The following is a 19,357-nucleotide window of genomic DNA, read 5'->3' on the forward strand; positions in this document are numbered from 1 at the left end:
TTCAAGGACGAAAATATTCCGTTTCTCAAGATAAATGCATTGGATTTTTAAAAAGTCCGGTAAAAAAATCCCCAAAAATTTAAGATTTTTTTAGAATATGAGGTAAAAATGCACCAATTTTTTAAAAAGTTTGGCAAAAATGCAACAATTTTCTAGAAAAACCAAATTTCTTAAAAAAATTCGATAAAAACTCATCGATTTTTTTAAATATTTGGTAAAATTGCATAATTTTCACCCATTTTTGAAATTTTTTGGGACCGATTTTTCGTTTTTTACAACTTCAAAGTAAACATTTTTACCAGATATAATTTTGGATATATAAATAATGAGAACAACATTTTTGCCAATATAAAAGTACGGGGTGGGGGTGCCAAGATAAAGTGTGGGGGGTAACAAGTTAAATTCTCATATCTCTAGGGGTTGCTCTCCCATCCTTTGTGGTGAAAAGCCACCATAGAACGGTTGCATAAGAGGTAGAAAGGTTGGAAAAGCTTAAAAGGTTCCTTGTCCAATTGTTGGAGGTGCCATATTTTTGGCGTCGAAACTGTAGGATGAGTGATTAGGACCAGAGCATCCTTTGTTGGTAGAAGGAGTGAAGCCTCCCTCACCAGATCTAGGGCATTGGTTATGGATGTTGGTGCAACGATGGTGTTGTGTTAGACGCTCGAATGAGTGGCCTTCGATGCTACCATGGCAACAAGAATTGGATCGATGGCATGTGCAATGAGGAGATCAATAGCGACAATATGGAATTATGGTAGAATATTGGTGGTTCTTCGTGGAGATATGCGAGGATCAGAAGCCAATTACCACAAACGACACCATTATTCCTAACTAGAACTAGAGATATGCGCAAATGGAACGAGTTTAATGTCTTATGTGGTGGAGTGAACTTCTAATACGGTGGAATAAGGTGAATCTGCAGGGTTAGCACTTCAACGCCTAAGTCAGTGAATAAAAATATATAATAGTTCGAGTGTGTGAATGAGAGAATCATTGAAATAACCCGCTCTGTGCATTATATAGGAAGAACAGTTAAAATTATTTCTATGAGATCCAATGTCTTACGTGTATGGTTGTTCAGTCAGATCCAACTATAAAAGGTGTGTTAGAGGTCAGAATCTCATGCACTCAACTTGGTTGAGGTCCCATCTGTTTTGTGTGTCTTTCTACGTGACACTCACTATTTAGACATTTTTGTCACCGGCTTTATAATCCGTCTAGAGAAACATTAACTCAAAAAAAAACTTTTTATTTTTGCTATTTATACTTTAAATTCAAAAACTAAAGTTCATACATACTAAAATGCTATGGCGAATGTTGGATGAGCAAGCGATTTGCCTTAGATTATTTATGAAGTCGTCTTTTTACCTAAAATAGTTAATATGAAGACATAAAGTTTCTTCCTAATAATATAAGTAATCTATAGACATATAATAATGGGGCAAATGCCGGCAAACCCGGCAATATTAAAAACATTTGAAGTTTATTTTTTATATTAACATCATTTGTGCTGATTGGAAAATTAACGTCATGCAGCATGCGTCTCTTGTCTATTTTCTTATTATCACAAAAAAATTCAAGATTAGTCATAATCATTACATTTGTTTTAATTAATTAACTTAAATTTGAATGCAAATTTTTTTCTTATAAGTGTTTGATCTCAAAAATTTTTATTTTTTAGAGGGAAACTTGACAACCACATTGAAACACTCTTTCTTTTCCAACATTGTTTTCAACGTTCAATTATGTTTCCAAAATAAACACTCACAAACAACATCATTGGAATTTCAGTATTCTACCTTTTGAAAATGTCTTATGTAACAAACCCAGTTCTCATATCACTTCAAAAACCTCAAATTTCTTCACTTTTTTCGTCACCCAAAAGAGTTTCAACTTCAACCAGATATGTCTTGTTCAAGTCTCCAACACTTCACTTTGAGGCTAAAGATTCAAGCTTGGTGTTTTCTCCATTGGTGAAGGCCTTGGGAGTAAGACAAAGAAGGTTTCCAGTTGTTGTTGCAGCCTTAGCAGCAGATGCTGATGACAGTGAAATTGAAATTTCAAATGGGTTAGAGTTGCACTCTTCATGTTTGATTCTATGATTATTAATTTTTTCTGGTGTTTCAATTTTGATATATTTTTTAACAATTCATGTCTAATTACAGGTCAGTTATATCCTCAAAGAGTTTCGGTGAGAAATTTCCTGCATTGGTTACTGGTTTCTTTTTCTTTATGTGGTAAAAATTTCTCTTTTTTTTTTTTTTCAAATTATTATTGGCGTCGATGTGTCAATATCCGTGTCGTGTCCGAAATTTGTGTATGTGTTTGTGCTTCATAGGTTGCAAGCTAGCAATATGTTTGCTGAAATTGGCTTTCTTCTATGCAGGTACTTCTTAAATGTGATTTTCAACATACTCAACAAGAAAGTCTACAATTATTTTCCATATCCATAGTATGTTTTTTCCCTCAATGATTAACTTTATAATTACTATAATTAGACCAAGATAACTGTTGTTTCTAGTTTAACACTTGATAATTTTGTAGCTTTTTGTTGATTCCGTCCCCTAAGTTAATGCTAATCTTTTCAAATTCTTTTCAGTTTTGTTTCTGTTGTACATCTCCTTGTTGGGGTGGTATATTGCCTTGTTTCTTGGGGTTTAGCTCTACCAAGACGCGCAGTGAGTTATACTTCCTCTGTATTATTATCTTTTAATCAATGTTTTTGAAACATGACCAGAGATCGAACCGAAGAGATTTGAGAATAATAAACCATCCGAACCGTAGTTTGATCTGGTTCTAAGAGACTAAGAACCAACCACAATTGAACCAGCCAGCAGACTGCTCGGCTCATCGATCAACCGGCTGGTTGGTATTAGTTCTCAACTTTGAAGTCATAGTATAGATTTCAATAACATGTTTTTTTCCCCTCTCCTGTCAGCCAATGAATAAGGAGCTTTTGTTACTATTGACTCCAGTTGCATTTTGTCATGCCCTTGGTCATGTTATGTCCAATGTATCATTTGCTGCTGTTGCTGTATCGTTTACACATACCATAAAAGGTATTAAAATTTAAGCACTTCTTACACTGTTTTTATCTATACACTATATGTATGTATGTATCTGTTGATAAATTTCAATCTGTTGTATTTTTTCCCCTTTGCAGCTCTGGAGCCATTTTTCAACGCTTCCGCTTCCCAATTTGTTTTAGGCCAAAATATTCCCTTGTCTCTGTGGCTATCTTTGGCCCCTGTTGTTTTTGGTGTATCAATGGCATCACTAACTGAACTGTCTTTCAATTGGACTGGTTTCATTAGCGCAATGATTTCAAATATAGCGTTTACATACAGAAGTCTATATTCTAAGAAAGCAATGGTAAGATCCTTTGCCACATTACTTTTGCTCACTGGATTGTTGTCTGATCTTTTCTAGATTGAATTGTTTTACCAAATTTTAACAGACGGGAATGGACAGTACGAATGTGTACGCGTATATCTCAGTAATCGCGCTCGCCTTTTGTATCCCTCCGGCAATACTTGTAAGTTCATTTGCTACAACAACTACTGATTTTTTGTTAGTTTGTGATTGATTTTGTTACGGACGCTTTCAGATTGAGGGACCCCAACTCATGGAATTTGGATTTAGAAATGCTATAGCCAAAGTAGGATTGATCAAGTTTTTGTCTGATCTTTTCTGGATTGGAATGTTTTACCATCTTTACAATCAGGTATCCTTGTGTTTTAGTACTTTTCTTTTTTGCAGACTTAAATTGATGTGCATGTTGTGAAATTTTCACAATTTCTTTTGATGTTGTTATAATTTCAGCTTGCTACTAATACTTTGGAACGTGTTGCGCCATTGACCCATGCAGTTGGAAATGTGTTGAAGAGAGTTTTTGTCATTGGATTTTCAATAGTGGTGTTTGGTAATTAAATTAATTGACTTATTTGAGTTATGACATGTTCATAAGTGATTCTGAGCTTATTTTCACAAACTCTATAGGATGACTTATGAAAACAGTTTATAGTTTATACGCAAACATTCTGACTTTATGTTAACATCTGCAGGCAACAAGATATCTACACAAACTGGCATTGGAACTGCGATTGCGATTGCAGGTGTTGCCATCTATTCTCTGATAAAAGCAAACCTGGAAGAACAAAAACGGGTAAACTTCGATAAAAAAAATTCAATTTTTTGTTTGTTTGTACCATGCCTCTTTACATCTTGATGCAATGCTAAATTTCTATTATAAATCAATATCTTAATTCCATCTCAGAAAGCTGCTGCAGCCGCGGCTGCATCTTAATGGAAGCTCTTTCTTTCTTCAACAATATTGGATCAAGTTACATTGAATAAAGTGGTATGAGAAGCATGCTGAGAATCTAATATTTATTAACATGTTTCATTGTTTTGTACCTTTAAAATTGTTTGTACCTTTAAAAGTGAAAACTTTAGAAAAAATGGAAGATGTATAACAGGAATAGCTTATTTTGCTTCATTTTCTCTATACCTTTTAGTATTTATTTGATTATGTATAATTTAACTATTAGTGGATTTTAGTTTATGCGTATTATCATATGTGGATTTTTTTATCGATGTGGTTAAACCGATCCTGTATAAATCTTGATCCAATTGTATCTACACTAACTCTTTTTTTTTTGTGCTATTTACTCTGATTTTTCGTTTGCCTATTTATTTTGTTGCCTATTTTTTTGCTTTTTTTAAATTTTACGTACAAATCTTAACGCTTTTATTTACCGCATTTTAGATATTTTCTATTCATTTTTTTATTGTAGTTTTTATTTATCGTTTTGTCGTAGTTTTTGTACCTCATAGATATTCTTAATTCTTGCTTAGGTTCAAACCATTCAATGTTTTTTTAAGATTGAGCAATTGATTAAAAGTCAACAATGTATGATTTGAATCACAAGTAAAAATACTTAAAGATAGATTTTTTTGCTTGATTCGAGTCAAAAATTTGTTTGACTCGAATCATGAGTATGTATGAAATCTGAATTTTGGCGCTAAATGACTTGATTCGATTCAAGGTCTTGCTTGACTTGAACCAAAGGCATCTTGACTCGAGTCATAGTAATGGTTAACTCAAATCATGAATGAAATCAAAATTTTGGAATTTCATTCGTGAAACGTGACTTGAGTCACGGTTTTATTTAACTCTTATCACATGAATCAAATTATGACTTAAATCAAAGCTATTGAATCCTAATTATACCATCTTGATTCAAGTCACTCTTTCATTTGATTCAAATTCTAATTTTGGATTATGTCTCCATTCATTCTGCTTACTTTTCACCTATTTTTTTGCATAATCTTTAGCACATATAAAAGAAAGAAAAAAACTCTCTAGAATAAAAATTCATTTTCGTCCAAAAGTAGAGCCACCGTAAAAATTCAGACGCGATAAATAGTAGCTTCTACATAAACGTGATAATTTTGTTGGGGAGTCCGGGAGTACCAACGGGACCAATGCTCCAGGACGACACGAGAGGGAAACACCACATCTCAACCTAAAGCCTTAATGCGTTAGGTAAATGGGCCATTTCTCTTATAAATTCAACATTCCACCCATTCATAGGCAATGTGGGACTTTAATCACTCACACTTGCACCCAATAAATTTTCATACATTTGAAAAACTCAACGCAAAACTAAATACGCTATTCATTTGTGAGTTGATTTCTTGAGTGTAAGTAAAGTTATGTATGAGATTCTTCAAGAAAATTTCATCTTCAACCATTAGCCAAAAAGTCGGCTATTGTAATTGTTCAGCTCTAAGTGAGACTATGAGTGATGAATGTAAGGTATATTAGAGACTATAATGTTTTTGTGAATTTTGGTAGTGTTTTTAGATTAAAGAATCAGATTGTATTTGTGAATTATGGAGATTTAAATATAATGAAGAAAACAATTTCTTCTCTAAGAAAAATTTGATAGGATTAAAAAAAGATTGATGTGAATGAAGTCTTGGAGTTTATAACTCCTTAGTCAGTTCAAAGACTCAAAGAATGAAATTTTGGTAGTATTGAGTGAAGATTTCTATAGACAAGGTGGTTGGTTCAAAATCGAATAAAGATCTTGAGGGATTTGCAACTTAGTGAGTTGTGTACAATAGAAAGAAAATCAAAATTTAGATATGTGTTGATTAACATTTGGCTTTAATTTTTTCAGTTTGTCTATAATGATGTGTTGTATCAAAAGACACTTATAATAATTTTAAATTAGTGGAAGACTAATAAATTTTCAATGGTTCGCTCGTGGAGTCTTGATTAGGTGCAGGGGAGGAACACACATCGAACCAATTTAAGTTTGGTGTAAAATATTCTCCATCTCTCTCATTTAATTTTTGCATAGTTTGCATGTTTTTCAGTCTAAATCAATTTTTAGTATTGTATATTGTTAGTTTTACTGTTTATAGTGATTTAATATTTACATATGGGTCTGTGTTTGATCTTGTATGTAAAATATTTGTTGGTTTTTTTTTTTATAAGCAAAAGATAATATTAATAATACGAGTACAAGGGGTACTTGAACCCGATACATAATTGCTCAAATTAGATTAGTTACTATGTTGTGTCTAATAGATTCATCATTAACTAGTATTTATTGTATTCTTATTGAATTCATTTGAACATTCATTCAGTTGCGTAACTTGATTCGTAAAACTCTTTCAAACTTCCACTCCCACATATTTTCTAAACTCTAATTTTTTAAAACCTTTTTGAAAAGGATTTTAGGGGAAGGTTTATTCACCCCTCCGCTGACCATTCTCCTCCCATATCCAACTTAACAAAGATAATTAGTGTTGAAGTCCCTAATCCTTTAAAAGAGCCTAATGTATACTCTCTCCGTTTTTTATTATAAGTCGCTTTAGAGAATAAATTTGTGTTTTATTATAAGTCGTTTTACAATTTCAATGAATCATTAATACTATTTTTTCTATTATGCCCTTAAGCATTTATTATTCTCTTTCTTCAAATTATTTTAATTTGTCTTTCCCATACAATTAATGAAGGACAATTTAGTAAAATCTTTTATAATTTCTCTATTTTATACAATAGTTATTATTTTTCCTAATATGTGTGAAAATGTCAAAACGACTTATAATAAAAAACGGATGTAGTAATTTATAATTTGGAGTAAAAGTCACATGGTCTATACCCCGTGGGTTGAAAAATCAAAATTTCACGTGCATGAAAAATGTAAAGTGTGCCAAGTACATCCCAAGAAATTCCAAGATGTAATTGTGGTTGATCAAGATGGATATCTAGTGTATATAAGAAGAGATAATAGAAATACAGTTGAGAAAATTGAAATTAAACTTCATATCATGTTGTCCCTCACAATCCAAGTTGTTGATGAAGTATGAATTCCACATGAATAAGGAATGATACAATAAGAGTACTTCAATCAAATATCTATTTAAGTAAATAAAAAAGGGTTATTGTCGAATTTCAGCTCTTATCGTTCTAACTGTTCTAACTGCCACAACAACATTATGAGGTGAACAAAACATTGATGAAATCAAACAATACCTTGAAGCAATTTAAGAAGGTTGTACTTAAACACAATATGTTGAATGGTAGGGAGGTGAGGTTTGCCAAAAATGATTCGAAGAGGTGTAGGGTTGTGTGTAAGGACAAACAACAATGTAACTACACAGTCCTATGCACTAAGGTATTGAGAACAACATATTTTAGAATCAAAACTCTATATCAAAAGCACAAGTGTGGTAGGAAGTTCTTCAACAAGAATGTTAATGCTGATTGGGTCTCTAGAGTTATTGTTGACAAATTAAAGAACAACTCAGGTATGAAATTGAATAAAGTTGTGGTTGATGTAAGACTTAGGTTTGCCACTGAAATTACTCGGCGTAGAGCTTTTAAGGCAAGGCAGCTAGCTAGAAAGGTTGTTGAATGAGACTCAGCCAAGCAATACAATATGCTTTAGTCATATGGAGCTGAATTGAGAATGGCATCAAGAGGAAACACCTTTAATACGAATATTTCTGGCACACCACCAAGATTTGAAAGATGCTACATGTGTTTTAATGATACTAAGAAAGCATTACAGGTTAGATGCAGACCTTTCATAGGGTTAGATGGATGTCACCTTAAAAACAAATATGGTGGTATCGTGTTGATTGTTGTTAGTAGGGATGCAAATGATCAATACCTTCTTCTTGCCTTTGGGTTGTGGAGAATGAAACTAGGGACTCTTGGAGTTGGTTTATTAAACTACTTCTTGAGGACATTGGTCATGAAAACAGTTGGTGCTTTATGTCTGATCAGCAGAAGGTATGATTACAGCCTCATTAATTTCTCATTTTCATCCATGTTTACTGTTAGTTTATTTCTGATCTAATGTCCTTTGTATAGGGGCTGGTGAATGTATTTGAGGAAGAATATCCTGAGTTTGAACACAGGTTTTACCTGAGGCATTTATATGCTAACTTCAAGAAGGAGTATGGAGGTGGTACACTATACAGAGATCTCATTATGGTTGCAGCAGAGACAACCTATTTGGAAGTACATGAGGACAAGATGAGTCAGATTAAGGAGGTTAGTTTAGATGCTTTTGAATGACTAAGTGTTATGCCTAAATATAAGTGGTGTAAGCATGTATTTCCACTATACTCTAAGTGTGATGTTCTGATGAACAACCTTAGTGAATCCTTTAATGCAACAATTTTAATGTAAAAGGGATAAACCTATTATCACCATGTTTGAGTGGATTAGGAACTATCTTATGGGTAGGTTTTCCACTCTAAGGGAGAAATTAGAAAATTATAAGGGAGAGATCATGTCAAAACCACTTAGGAGGTTAGATAGGGAGATAGAAAAAAGTGCAAATTGGTTGCCAACCTATGCTGGTAGATTAACTTTTCAGGTCACTCATGTTATGTTCACAGATAGTTTTGTTGTAGACTTGGAAAAACATACTTGTTCTTGTAACTTTTGGGACTTGGTTGGCATCCCTGTAGACATTATGTTGCAGCCATTCATAGGAAATTCGATGATCTCGTTAAGTATGTCCACAAATGTTATCATAGGAATACTCATTTAGCATGCTACAATGAAGTTATCACACCTTTTAATGTCCAAAACAAATGACCAAGGACTTTTGACCCAGACATATTACCACCTAATTTTAAGAAAGGTCCAGGTAGACCCAAAAAACTCAGAAGAAAAGAGCCAGATGAGGCTTCCCAAAATAGGTGGCAAAGGACAAACACAACTCATAGGAGCAAGACTTGCTTTGAATATGGGCACAACACAAAGACCTGTAAGAAAAACAGACAACTAGCATGTGTCGCCACTACACTTACTTGAGCAACTACATTTCATAAAGGACACAACAAGATACACATTACAACATTAAATCCAATACATCACACTTACTTCAGTAACTACATTTCATAACAAAATACACATTAATCATAAAGAACATAACAAGACAAAACATCTTCAATCTCCCATGAAATTTCTTTGTTTTCAACTTTGTCTTCAAATTTTTGTTCTTCTTTCTTGATTCTTCATACAAGGACTTCATATATCCCACAGATGCCATGGCTTCCGAATCCGTGTTCGTCGTATGTGCAACTTTAGTTCGAGATTTTTCTGCAAAATTTTCATCACAGATGAAGAGATTACACGTATATGCACTCCTCCAATAAGGACACCTCCAAAACAACCTCCCTTTATTTGGTCCATTCTTGCAGTGATACAACATCATACGAACCTGACAACCACAAAACATCCCAACTCGAGATTTTACCGAAGCAGTTAACATGATGTTGGAGAGGAGAAGAAGAATAAGAGCATAAAGGTGACGAAAACGAGCAAGTGGGAAAAGAAAATGTGAAGATGGGGTTCACGATTTTCAGTGGGGAGGAGATGAAGGAGAAGATGAACATGAAATATTGGGAAGATTAGGGCATATGAAAAATTGGGATCCTTCTTTAAATTGGACTCATTTGTGCCACGTTGTCATTCAAGGAACGTTAAAGAATTAAAAATGTATTCCACGTGCACTGCCACATAAGCAACGTTAGTGGCATTTGACGTTAGAGATCAATTTTTCAGACGGAAAATTTTGGAGGAATGATTTCTTGAAAGAAAATTTTGGAGGGACTAAAAACGAAATTTAAAATATTTAGAGGGACAAAAAAATTCATTAACCCAATTATTTATTAAAGTCATTTTGTGACATATTAATTGTGAATCTTGTGTGATAAAATTGATTTAAAATTGATATACATGTTTACAAGTTTTAATAACAAAATTATTCTTACCATGGTGCTACACGTGCAGTTACTCTTCAATATAATACGTTGCCGTTATATTGAATGTGTTCTTCGTAAATACCTTCTCCATCCTAAATTATAAAATCTTTTAGACATTTTACGGAAATTAAAAAATATAATTAATGTTGTATGGAAAAGACAAGTTATATATAATTTTATAATATAATCCAAAAGGGAAATTTAAAGAATTGAAAATAGAAATAATCATAAATGATAGAATGTATATATTGAAAAAAATATCATTAATGTGTTGCATTGAAATTGAAATTGTAACGTAACTTATAATTTAAGATAACTTTTTTTTTACAATATAAATTGTAATTTGAGACTGAGTGAGTACTGAATAATAATCTAACTAATATGTTTGTTCAATTAATTGATCATAATAGTTGAATTTTAAAATCTCAATAACACGACCATAGCATAGTTCTTCACCAACCATAATTAATAGAGACATTCCATGATACTAATACCAATTCATGTTTACAAGGATTTAAACATAAGACAAAATGTAAACCATTTTGTTTGTTAACTTGATATGTATTTCAAATTTTAATGTTATTGGACATGTTTAATTTTACTTTTAGCGATAAAAAAATTCTTTCACAATTAATATAATTTTGATAAATCATGTTAGCCTACTATGATCTTATAAAATATTTTAAAATTTGTTTCGTATTTTTTTAATTAAAGGTTTCATATTTTAATATGATCGCAAATTTTTATCTTTATTATGTATGGATCAATTTATATTAAAAAATGATAACCAGTGTCCTCAAGACAATAATTAAGACTTTAAAAAAGTTAATTTATCTCGATAATTTGCGTATTTAATGCAGTTGAAATATTAAATTTTCTATAAAATCTTTTCTTTTTTTTTAGAATGCTTAACCGTTGTCCCGATGACACTGGTTAGCAAGAGTTTTCATGTTTTGATAGAATGTACTTAATAAATTTGGTATAGAATGCAAAAAAAACCATTGGATACCAAAAAGCAAGGATGTTGATGATGATGAATTGATGCCAGAAACCTCTCAAGAACTAAACTACGGACACATCTCACAAGAATTTTACAACCTGGAGAGGAGTAAAATTGATAAATTGAAAGGCTCTTGAGAATGTTTTTGGGAGGAGACATTTTCACATACAAGGTGGAAGTTCTCACACACAATTCCCATCAACATACATCCACATACAATAGTTATTACTTATTAGCTATTTTTTGACATTTTAAGTTTGAGCACCAAATTTAAAAATGTTGCCATTATTTTGCAAAAGAAATTAGTAAAACCACAGGTCCATACAATTAGGATGTAATTCTTTTACAAAGTTTCCATATCCTTGCAGCATCTAGTCGTTAGAAGTACTGGGTTGTCAAAGTAGGAAGTGCCAAAAATCAAAAAAAAAAAAAAATTAACCAAGAAACAAAAATGGCTACCTTAATACCTTCTATCCTACTGAATTTGGACCAGTTCTACAATTATTTCAAAATAAAACTTATACCACGAAGTTCACTAGGCGGATTCCATCTTCAACGCCCTTCCAGCTTCATAAACACGTTAATACAGAAATGAAAATTCCTAGATTCGCAAACCTCAGTATCATCCACAAATATACATACAGGGATTCTCTTGGAAATGGACGCAATAAAAGAATTACTGATCAGCTTATAAAATAATTCATTTTGACATCGTAGAGGGATGGACCTGCCAAAAAGAAATACTATTGTATATCAATATGAAGAATGGCTTTGGATATGCACTTGGCATGCCAAACCAAACTATATAATGTGGCAAAGAACAGAGTCAAGACTACATGGAATGAGACAGGGGTTACAAACAAAATAATGCAACGTAGCACTTCAAAACAGTTATTCCTGTATGTACCTGTGAGTGTGTGAAAGAAACAAGACTCTACACCAAAATATACACAACACTACAATTACAATGCAATTTTCATAATCAATAAAAATAACTTGGTTCAAGTTATATATCACAGGAAAACTAGCCAAAACTTACCACTCAAGCCATATCCATACTGTAATCAAGATTAAACAGCATGTTTCGTCGGACTTCTGAACCCAGTCGGAAATTCAAAGATCGAGCGAGTGACTCCACTCGTTGATCGCTCTCATAGTCAGACTCTCGTATGCATCGCCTTCTGACCTTTTTTAGGGTTACTTTTGAAGGTTCAAATCCAGCAGCTGTCTGCAAATAAATTTGACAAGTCAACGACCTTTGCAGGAAATATATACTCAGTACATAAATTTTTAAAACAGAGCCATGCAGATACCATATCATCAATCACGGCTAGAGCAGATTTGACATCCCTGTTAATCAGGTGAGCATCAACAAGCAGGGTATACGACTTTGCATTAGGCTTGACACCTAAACTTACTAGATGCTCGAACACCTTTGAAGCTTCATGTGTCTGCCAAAAGATGATTAAGTAGCGAGTTATTAATGGTTTGACATATTATATAGAGGGGCTTGATCAAGGAAGTTAAGAGAGAATTAAATACATTGGGAAAATGACTTAGAAAAGTCGATGTGAGGGGAAATCAACAGCTCATGATTGGAAAGCATGAGCAAAATAGTTAAGAACAATGCATCATTTCAAAAGAGGGGGAAATGGTAGTGAAGAGAATGAGCAGAAAGATTGTGTAAGAAAAGGTGCGCAGGAAGCAAGATCCATCACCTTCTTGAGCTTCCCAAAGGCATACATCAGCCCATTGTACGAATGAATATCAGGCGTCAGCCCAAAAGCAGATCCAATTGATTCAAAAGTTTGGTATGCTCGATCAAGGTCCCATATGTTGGCACAACCTAAAATGATGCAGTTTAGCGCAGCAACAGACTTGTAAGGACGCTCAGCACGGCTTAAATTCTCCAGTTGAAAATAAACCTAAATACAACATAAGATGATTAGATCAAGCTAGGTATGTGTATATCAAGGTGGCAATTTAATGTATTGTGCAACCAAATGCAAAAGAGTAGTATAATAAATATAAATTTAGGTAAATACACACTAAAATACATATATTTATTTATAGAAAACTAATCAATAATAAAATGCCCATATAAAAAAAGTAACCGAATTGTATTAATTATGATTATGAATCCTATTAGTTAGGCCAAAGTGATAGCTTTCTTAGATAGAAAGAAAGACATACGGTATCTAGAGTTTCAAAACCCTTCTTGGAGCAGGCCACAACCAATGGATGTAAAGAAGTAAATGGGCAGAACAAGTCATCAGCTTCTTGATTGGAATCTCCATAAGCAGACTCATATTCATGGAGAGTACCAAATGCCTTTTGTAAATTCCCTAATGATGCAAGGGCATATATCTTTCCAAGATATGATTCTGGGTTTGGCAGCTTCTTTTTACGCAATGAGCGGTCCAAAACAGCCCATGCCGCTCCTAGCAGCTCAGAATTATAGGTTCTACCTGCAGTCAACAAAGCTGCCACGACTAAACCTTCATCTACAGAGAGCAACACAGGAGGTCTTGCATGTTCACCCTTAACAATCCATCGGGCCATAAACTCCAGGCTATAATAAGCTAACTTGCTATTGTCCTCTCGAATTGCAACTTCAGCTATAAAAATACACAAGTTCCAGGAGGGGCAAAGGGCTTTGTTTTGATCTGTTGTCTGCATACAACAATGAGAAATCATATTGAAACAATGACAAGTTGATAGTGAGTCTGCTACAGAAAAATACATTAGGCATCAAGAAGATTAACTACTCACCCTGCACTTTTCAATTATTGCCACCAATGTATCAAGTCTTCCCTGTTTGACACAACTTCTCACACAGTTCATAAATAAATTCATTGACAACACATTACCATGTTTCAGAGTTAAATCTATATATTTGAACGCAGCATCAATCTGATCAGTTGAAAAGAGCATTCCGATGACTAAGTCATATGATTCATCATCAGGGAGAGCTTCATTTCCTGACTGCAGCATCCTGATAACAAAGCACAGCTCAATAGATATTGAAGAAAACTTCCAATTAACACACATACAAATTATACAAACAGACAAACAATTTCTGTCTTAGATTTGGCAGGTACACTAATCAGCAATTGGTATGCTTCTTGGCATTTCAAATTTTTGCTCAATAACAATAAAAGATGGGGTAAAATGCAAGAGCATCTTCCATACTCCTATTCGGCTAGGTTTAGGAAGCAAAACCCCTTATAAGTGGAGGCTATCCCTTCGTAAAAACCAAGCTATTAGGAACTGGCTCACCTCAAAACAAATGACAAAGAATAACTCTTGTCCACCCACCATTGTATGTATTGTTCTTCCAAATGCAGTGAGATTGGCACAGAAACAAAAGTTCAGAATGAGCTGGGAATCAGACATGAAGTTCTCATTTTAAAGTTATCGCTCTTAGCTCTTAACAGCCTGACTTCTACAAGTGGGCTTTCCTCTATACCAGACTCTAGAAAAGGCAAGATACTGAAAATAATCAAAGGCGCCACAAGACTAACCAAATCCTGATAAAGAATTTTCATTTAACAATTGACGAAACAAATAGTTAGTTTAGTTAGTGTATTCCTATAAACTATTTTGTATAACAATGGATAAAATCCATGTTGTTAATCTCTGTTGCAATGAACAGCACTGACCCCCAAAAATGCTGTAGAGATGTATCCGATAGCCTCTATTGCAAAAAATTAATCAGTCTACTTATTAGTTAAATAACCTTCTAGCAATAAAACTTGGGCAGAGAAGAAGAACATAACATAACATAATAGAATGATTTTAAAGGGTTCGAACAATTTAAAAAAAGATTTAAGGAAATCCACAAAACCCTAATACCTAACACGCTAGTGGTTTGCAGCCGTAACAACCGCTATAGTTGACAACAGCTTCCAGACCAAAAGAGTCCCTCGCACCAAACTCTACCACCGCTGTTCTATTCCACTATAGCGTGTTATTGAAAACACACCATCGCATAAAGTTAAATTACTTTAATACAAGCTATAAACTGTTTAAGCTTATGAACATATCATAATTAGTTTCCAAATGCTCTTCCAAACTACCTCACAAAATATAAACAAACTCTACTAAGAAAATACAAAAACACTCCAAAACCAATAACTTTTCACCATTTGTAATCCTAAACGAAATCATATGATCTCAACCGATTCCTTATTCAATCCACAACAGAAACAAAAAATTCAAATAATGCGAAGAACTAACCGTTCGAGAAGTTTTTCAGCAGCAAGCGTTTCCCCAGCCTGATGCATAGCCTTCAGAACCAAATTAAACGACGCGGTATTCGGCGAAACAACAAAATGTTCCATCTGAGCCAACAAATCAAGCAAATCAGCAGCAGAAGCCCCCATCATAAGATTCGCCCTAAGATAATGATTAAACAGATTCACATCCGGCTTATTAGGTTTCCCATTCTTATCCAACGACCTAACCCAAGCCTCAAACAAATCCTTCACATCATGCCACTGTTGCGAAGCCATCCAATCGCCGAACATGTTGAGAAGCGCGTGGGAATCGTAGGTTTCCGAGAGTGAAGCGCGCGTGACGAGACCAAACGGAGCCACCGCGTTTGAGCTTGAGGATGGGGGTTTCGGGAGAGGGTTTCGCCAGTTCTCGTTGTAGAGTGGGCTTCCGGAAGCGGGATTTGGAGGAAGAGATGAAGGTGTTGGTGTGGGGGTTGGTTCTGCGAGTTCGGGTTCTTGGTTGAGAAATGGGAAGGTTGAAATGGCTTTGATTGTGATGTTGGTTGATTTGGATTTTGTGAGAAGAGAACGGGTTCGATTTAGGATCGCCATTTGTGACGCCATTGATGAATGAACTCGAGAGAGTGAAGTACGTGACTGTGAATTCTGTTTTGGGGTTTAGCAGATTTAGGGTTTGTTTTTGGTTCGGAGTTAGGTTCGGTTTTTTGGGATGGTTCCGATCGGAAAAATGGTGAAATGGTTTATTCGAATTTGGGTTTGGGCCTAATAGGCTTAGTAAAGAAATGTGACATATTCTATGATTTCTAACTAGATGTTACTATTAGTAACAAGTTTTTTATACATTTTTTCATGAGTTAATACTTGAATTTTTTCATGAGACCGAATTGACACCTCATAGGTACACATATTATGTTATAAACAATTATTATGTCTCTTAAAATATAACTATGAGATACTATTGGTCTAGAGATATGAGACCCTTTAAGGATCTCATAGATATCAGACATAATAGAGATATAATAGACGTAGGATCTCATAGATATCAGACATAATAGAGATATAATAGACGTTAAAAGATTAATTTGGACATAACGTCACAATCACATCAAACACGTAAAATGCACAATAATGTAAAAATTTAACTCTAATGAGAAAAAATTTAGTTACACATGACGGCGATAGCTAGATAGAAGGTGCATAATAAAATATTCATTTTTTATCAATCTCATATTCCTGAGTTGGTCGCTTCGACAGTCATTTGGTATTACAACAACTCCAATTTTTCCATTGAAAGTCTTAACAAACTATTAACTAACTACTATTGAAAATTGATATCGCTAGTGAATTGTCAAGCTCCTCTATTCATAGATTTTATGGATAATGTCTCATTTGATACATAAAATCTATGAATAGAGGAGCTTTGGAGTCTACTTAACCTTCTTTGCTTTGTTGCTTTTAATTTGTCAGGTAAGCTGCCAACAAATTTTCCATGTTCTTGACTTTTTTGTTCTGTCTCATATTCGATGGTCGAGCTAAAATTCGCCAAGTGAATTATCCATATATTTTACACATGCCTTATGTTTCTCATACAGTAATTGAGCCACTTGTTCAACAAATTTGGCCTAACTTTGGGTTATAGGCCTAGGTTAGATAATCTTGTTTGGCATGGTAATTGATCCTTTTTGGTTTGCTTTTTAACTTTCAATCTAAACTTATGTAAAAGATATAAAATAGGATCGATGTGCAATTATCATTACAATTCTCATTTCAACATGAATCACAAGTTTCTTGTGTTACTTTTGAAGTTGATTTGCCTCCTTTAAGGTTTCAACTTTACTGCTTGTCTCATTTTTCTATCTTATAGTTTATTATTTTTGGTTAAGAGTCTCCTTAAAGTTAGATTTTTATGCATATCTTTGAATTGAGTGCAACATATTCAAATCATGTTTTGCATCAAATCATGTTTGACATGCATTAAATTAAACTCAGAGATAAAAGTTGTTGCAAAATAGTTCGAGTTAAATTAGTCAATTATTTGAGTCAAGATACACATGAGTTCATGAATCTTATCATACTAACCTTAAGTTCAATCAAACATTTCATTTTTCTTAAAATACATACTCTTTTAGTGTGATTCAAACTAATAATAAGCATGATTCAAATCAATAAATGAATGTGAAAAATAGATTTTTCTACTTTCAGTGTGATTCAAATCTTAAACTTTTCTGATTGGAATAAGAAACAAGCTTGAAACGAGTTAAACTAAATGCTTATCTGAATCAAAAATTCATTTCAAATCCTAGATTTTGGTTATGTTAGTATGATTATGATCACATGATTATTTTAATCAAATCACTTACTTGAATCATTTATTCGAATCTGTTAGTTCCATGGTTTTATGATTGACATTAATTATTCTATAACATAGTTCATAACTGATGTTGAGCAAGATGTGGAAACATCTTGACCAACTGTCATGACAGGTTCTGTTGTCATGAGTTTTGACAGATGTTCTGACATGTTATACCAGAACATGATGATAGTGCATACTGGTTTTTAATCCTTGAAGATTTGATTGAAAAATATGAGATTTTGGAAGATTCAGACACTCATACAAGCGCAACCAATCATGGAGTTTTTAGGGACAATGCAGATTTGGTTGAGTTTCATAAAAAGGATTATTGGAGACTTTTTTAGAAAACTTAGATTTGATTTGATTTGATTTATTCTCATTTTTGTGAAGTTATTGCAGTTGATTGAAAAGGAGAAGATTTGATTTGTTTCAGAGTTTTAGCCCATACTGCAATAGTCTACAAATAAGGTCTTGCTAAACCAAGTATAGCAAACATTCACAAATAGAAATCGCGAGTGAAAATAAGGGTTTAATGTTTTGGGAGTCCTTTAAAGTTTCATGTGTTTTTGTTTATATGTCACTCCTCACTCATGTATCTTCTGATACATTGAGGTAGACTGATTCTTCTCACTCTTGAAGCTTTTATGCAAAAGAGTTGAGTATTGTTTTTAATTGAAGCTTTTAAGCGAGATCAAGTATTATTTATTGGAAAGTGTAATATTTTTTTTTGTTCTTCAAGTCACTGAGATTGTGACTGATATTGATACAGTTGTGGGATTGTAATTGTTTTTATCACTGTGGTGATAGTGGGGAGTGAGAGGGGGTTCTCATATATAGGAGGTTCCTTGGTAGAAATTGCATAGAAATAGTGATTAGGTGATAAGTTGTAAACTGGGACTGTTTAGGCTTTAAACTAATACTACTATACTGAATATTCTTCATGGCTTGGTAGCCCATAGAGTAGGTGACATTGCACCGAACCGGGGTTAACATTTGATTGTGTTGTTTAGCTTTCTGCAATTTATTTTATGCATAATCTGTTTTCAGTTAGCAGCCGATATTATAACATTTGTCTTGACATTATGATTTGTGTTGAGACATCTGTCTTTACATATGTATTGTAAGTGCCAGAATCTCAGAATCAAAAAGGGAAAATGATGAGTTTTAAGTTCTTGATTTAAATCATTTTCTTTTTTGTCTTCTATTATATCCACTGCATTCGACTCAAATTAAATATATATTTTTACTCACTTATAGTGCTCCACTTGAAGCACATATATAGATCATTTTATGTCATTTTTTCAACAATGATATAAAATTATATGATTATAACATCATGACTTTGAGAGTCCTTCAAAACAATTTTTTTATCTTTCAAAGCATATCAATTCATAATTTTTTATTGCATTTGAATTTATCTTGCACTATAGCAAAGATTATCATAATTTAGTTGTTTCGTAA

At 33.5% G+C, this 19,357-nt stretch overlaps 2 protein-coding genes across 3 annotated transcripts; one reads left to right on the top strand and one right to left on the bottom strand.

Moving 5' to 3' along the window:
• The first annotated feature begins 1,697 nt into the window (after positions 1-1,697).
• On the top strand, positions 1,698-4,599 carry LOC131651727 (triose phosphate/phosphate translocator, chloroplastic-like). The gene is made up of 11 exons (XM_058921417.1): positions 1,698-2,071; positions 2,169-2,240; positions 2,390-2,455; positions 2,603-2,681; positions 2,942-3,062; positions 3,167-3,375; positions 3,461-3,538; positions 3,611-3,727; positions 3,826-3,925; positions 4,068-4,168; positions 4,280-4,599. The coding sequence occupies exons 1-11, from the start codon at positions 1,812-1,814 to the stop codon at positions 4,307-4,309; spliced, it is 1,233 nt and encodes a 410-aa protein (XP_058777400.1). The 5' UTR covers positions 1,698-1,811; the 3' UTR covers positions 4,310-4,599.
• A 7,008-nt stretch (positions 4,600-11,607) lies between these two features.
• Positions 11,608-16,277, bottom strand: LOC131651726 (pentatricopeptide repeat-containing protein At1g26460, mitochondrial-like). Of its 2 annotated transcripts, none has more exons than XM_058921416.1 (7): positions 15,545-16,277; positions 14,078-14,300; positions 13,499-13,978; positions 13,024-13,230; positions 12,619-12,756; positions 12,345-12,533; positions 11,608-12,048 (listed from the first exon to the last, which is right to left on the bottom strand). In XM_058921416.1, exons 1-6 carry the CDS (start codon positions 16,144-16,146, stop codon positions 12,348-12,350), a joined length of 1,836 nt encoding a protein of 611 aa, XP_058777399.1. In that variant the 5' UTR covers positions 16,147-16,277; the 3' UTR covers positions 11,608-12,048; positions 12,345-12,347. The 2 variants fall into 2 exon arrangements, with proteins under 2 accessions (XP_058777399.1, XP_058777398.1); XM_058921415.1 differs by having other exon boundaries at positions 11,608-12,032; positions 15,545-16,276.
• Positions 16,278-19,357: the final 3,080 nt, after the last annotated feature.

Source organism: Vicia villosa, linkage group LG2 (assembly GCF_029867415.1).
Source record: "Vicia villosa cultivar HV-30 ecotype Madison, WI linkage group LG2, Vvil1.0, whole genome shotgun sequence".
Taxonomy (NCBI): Eukaryota; Viridiplantae; Streptophyta; class Magnoliopsida; order Fabales; family Fabaceae; genus Vicia; species Vicia villosa.

Excerpts from the sequence above, each read along its gene's own strand:
- LOC131651727 (XM_058921417.1), top strand. The coding sequence starts at position 1,812 with ATGTCTTATGTAACAAACCCAGTTCTCATATCACTTCAAAAACCTCAA. Across the intron at positions 3,063-3,166 it reads GTTTACACATACCATAAAAG|CTCTGGAGCCATTTTTCAAC; the intron begins GTATTAAAATTT and ends TCCCCTTTGCAG. Across the intron at positions 4,169-4,279 it reads ACCTGGAAGAACAAAAACGG|AAAGCTGCTGCAGCCGCGGC; the intron begins GTAAACTTCGAT and ends ATTCCATCTCAG.
- LOC131651726 (XM_058921416.1), bottom strand. The coding sequence starts at position 16,146 with ATGGCGTCACAAATGGCGATCCTAAATCGAACCCGTTCTCTTCTCACA. Across the intron at positions 13,979-14,077 it reads CAATAATTGAAAAGTGCAGG|ACAACAGATCAAAACAAAGC; the intron begins GTGAGTAGTTAA and ends TGTTGTATGCAG. Across the intron at positions 12,534-12,618 it reads TAGCCGTGATTGATGATATG|ACAGCTGCTGGATTTGAACC; the intron begins GTATCTGCATGG and ends ATTTATTTGCAG.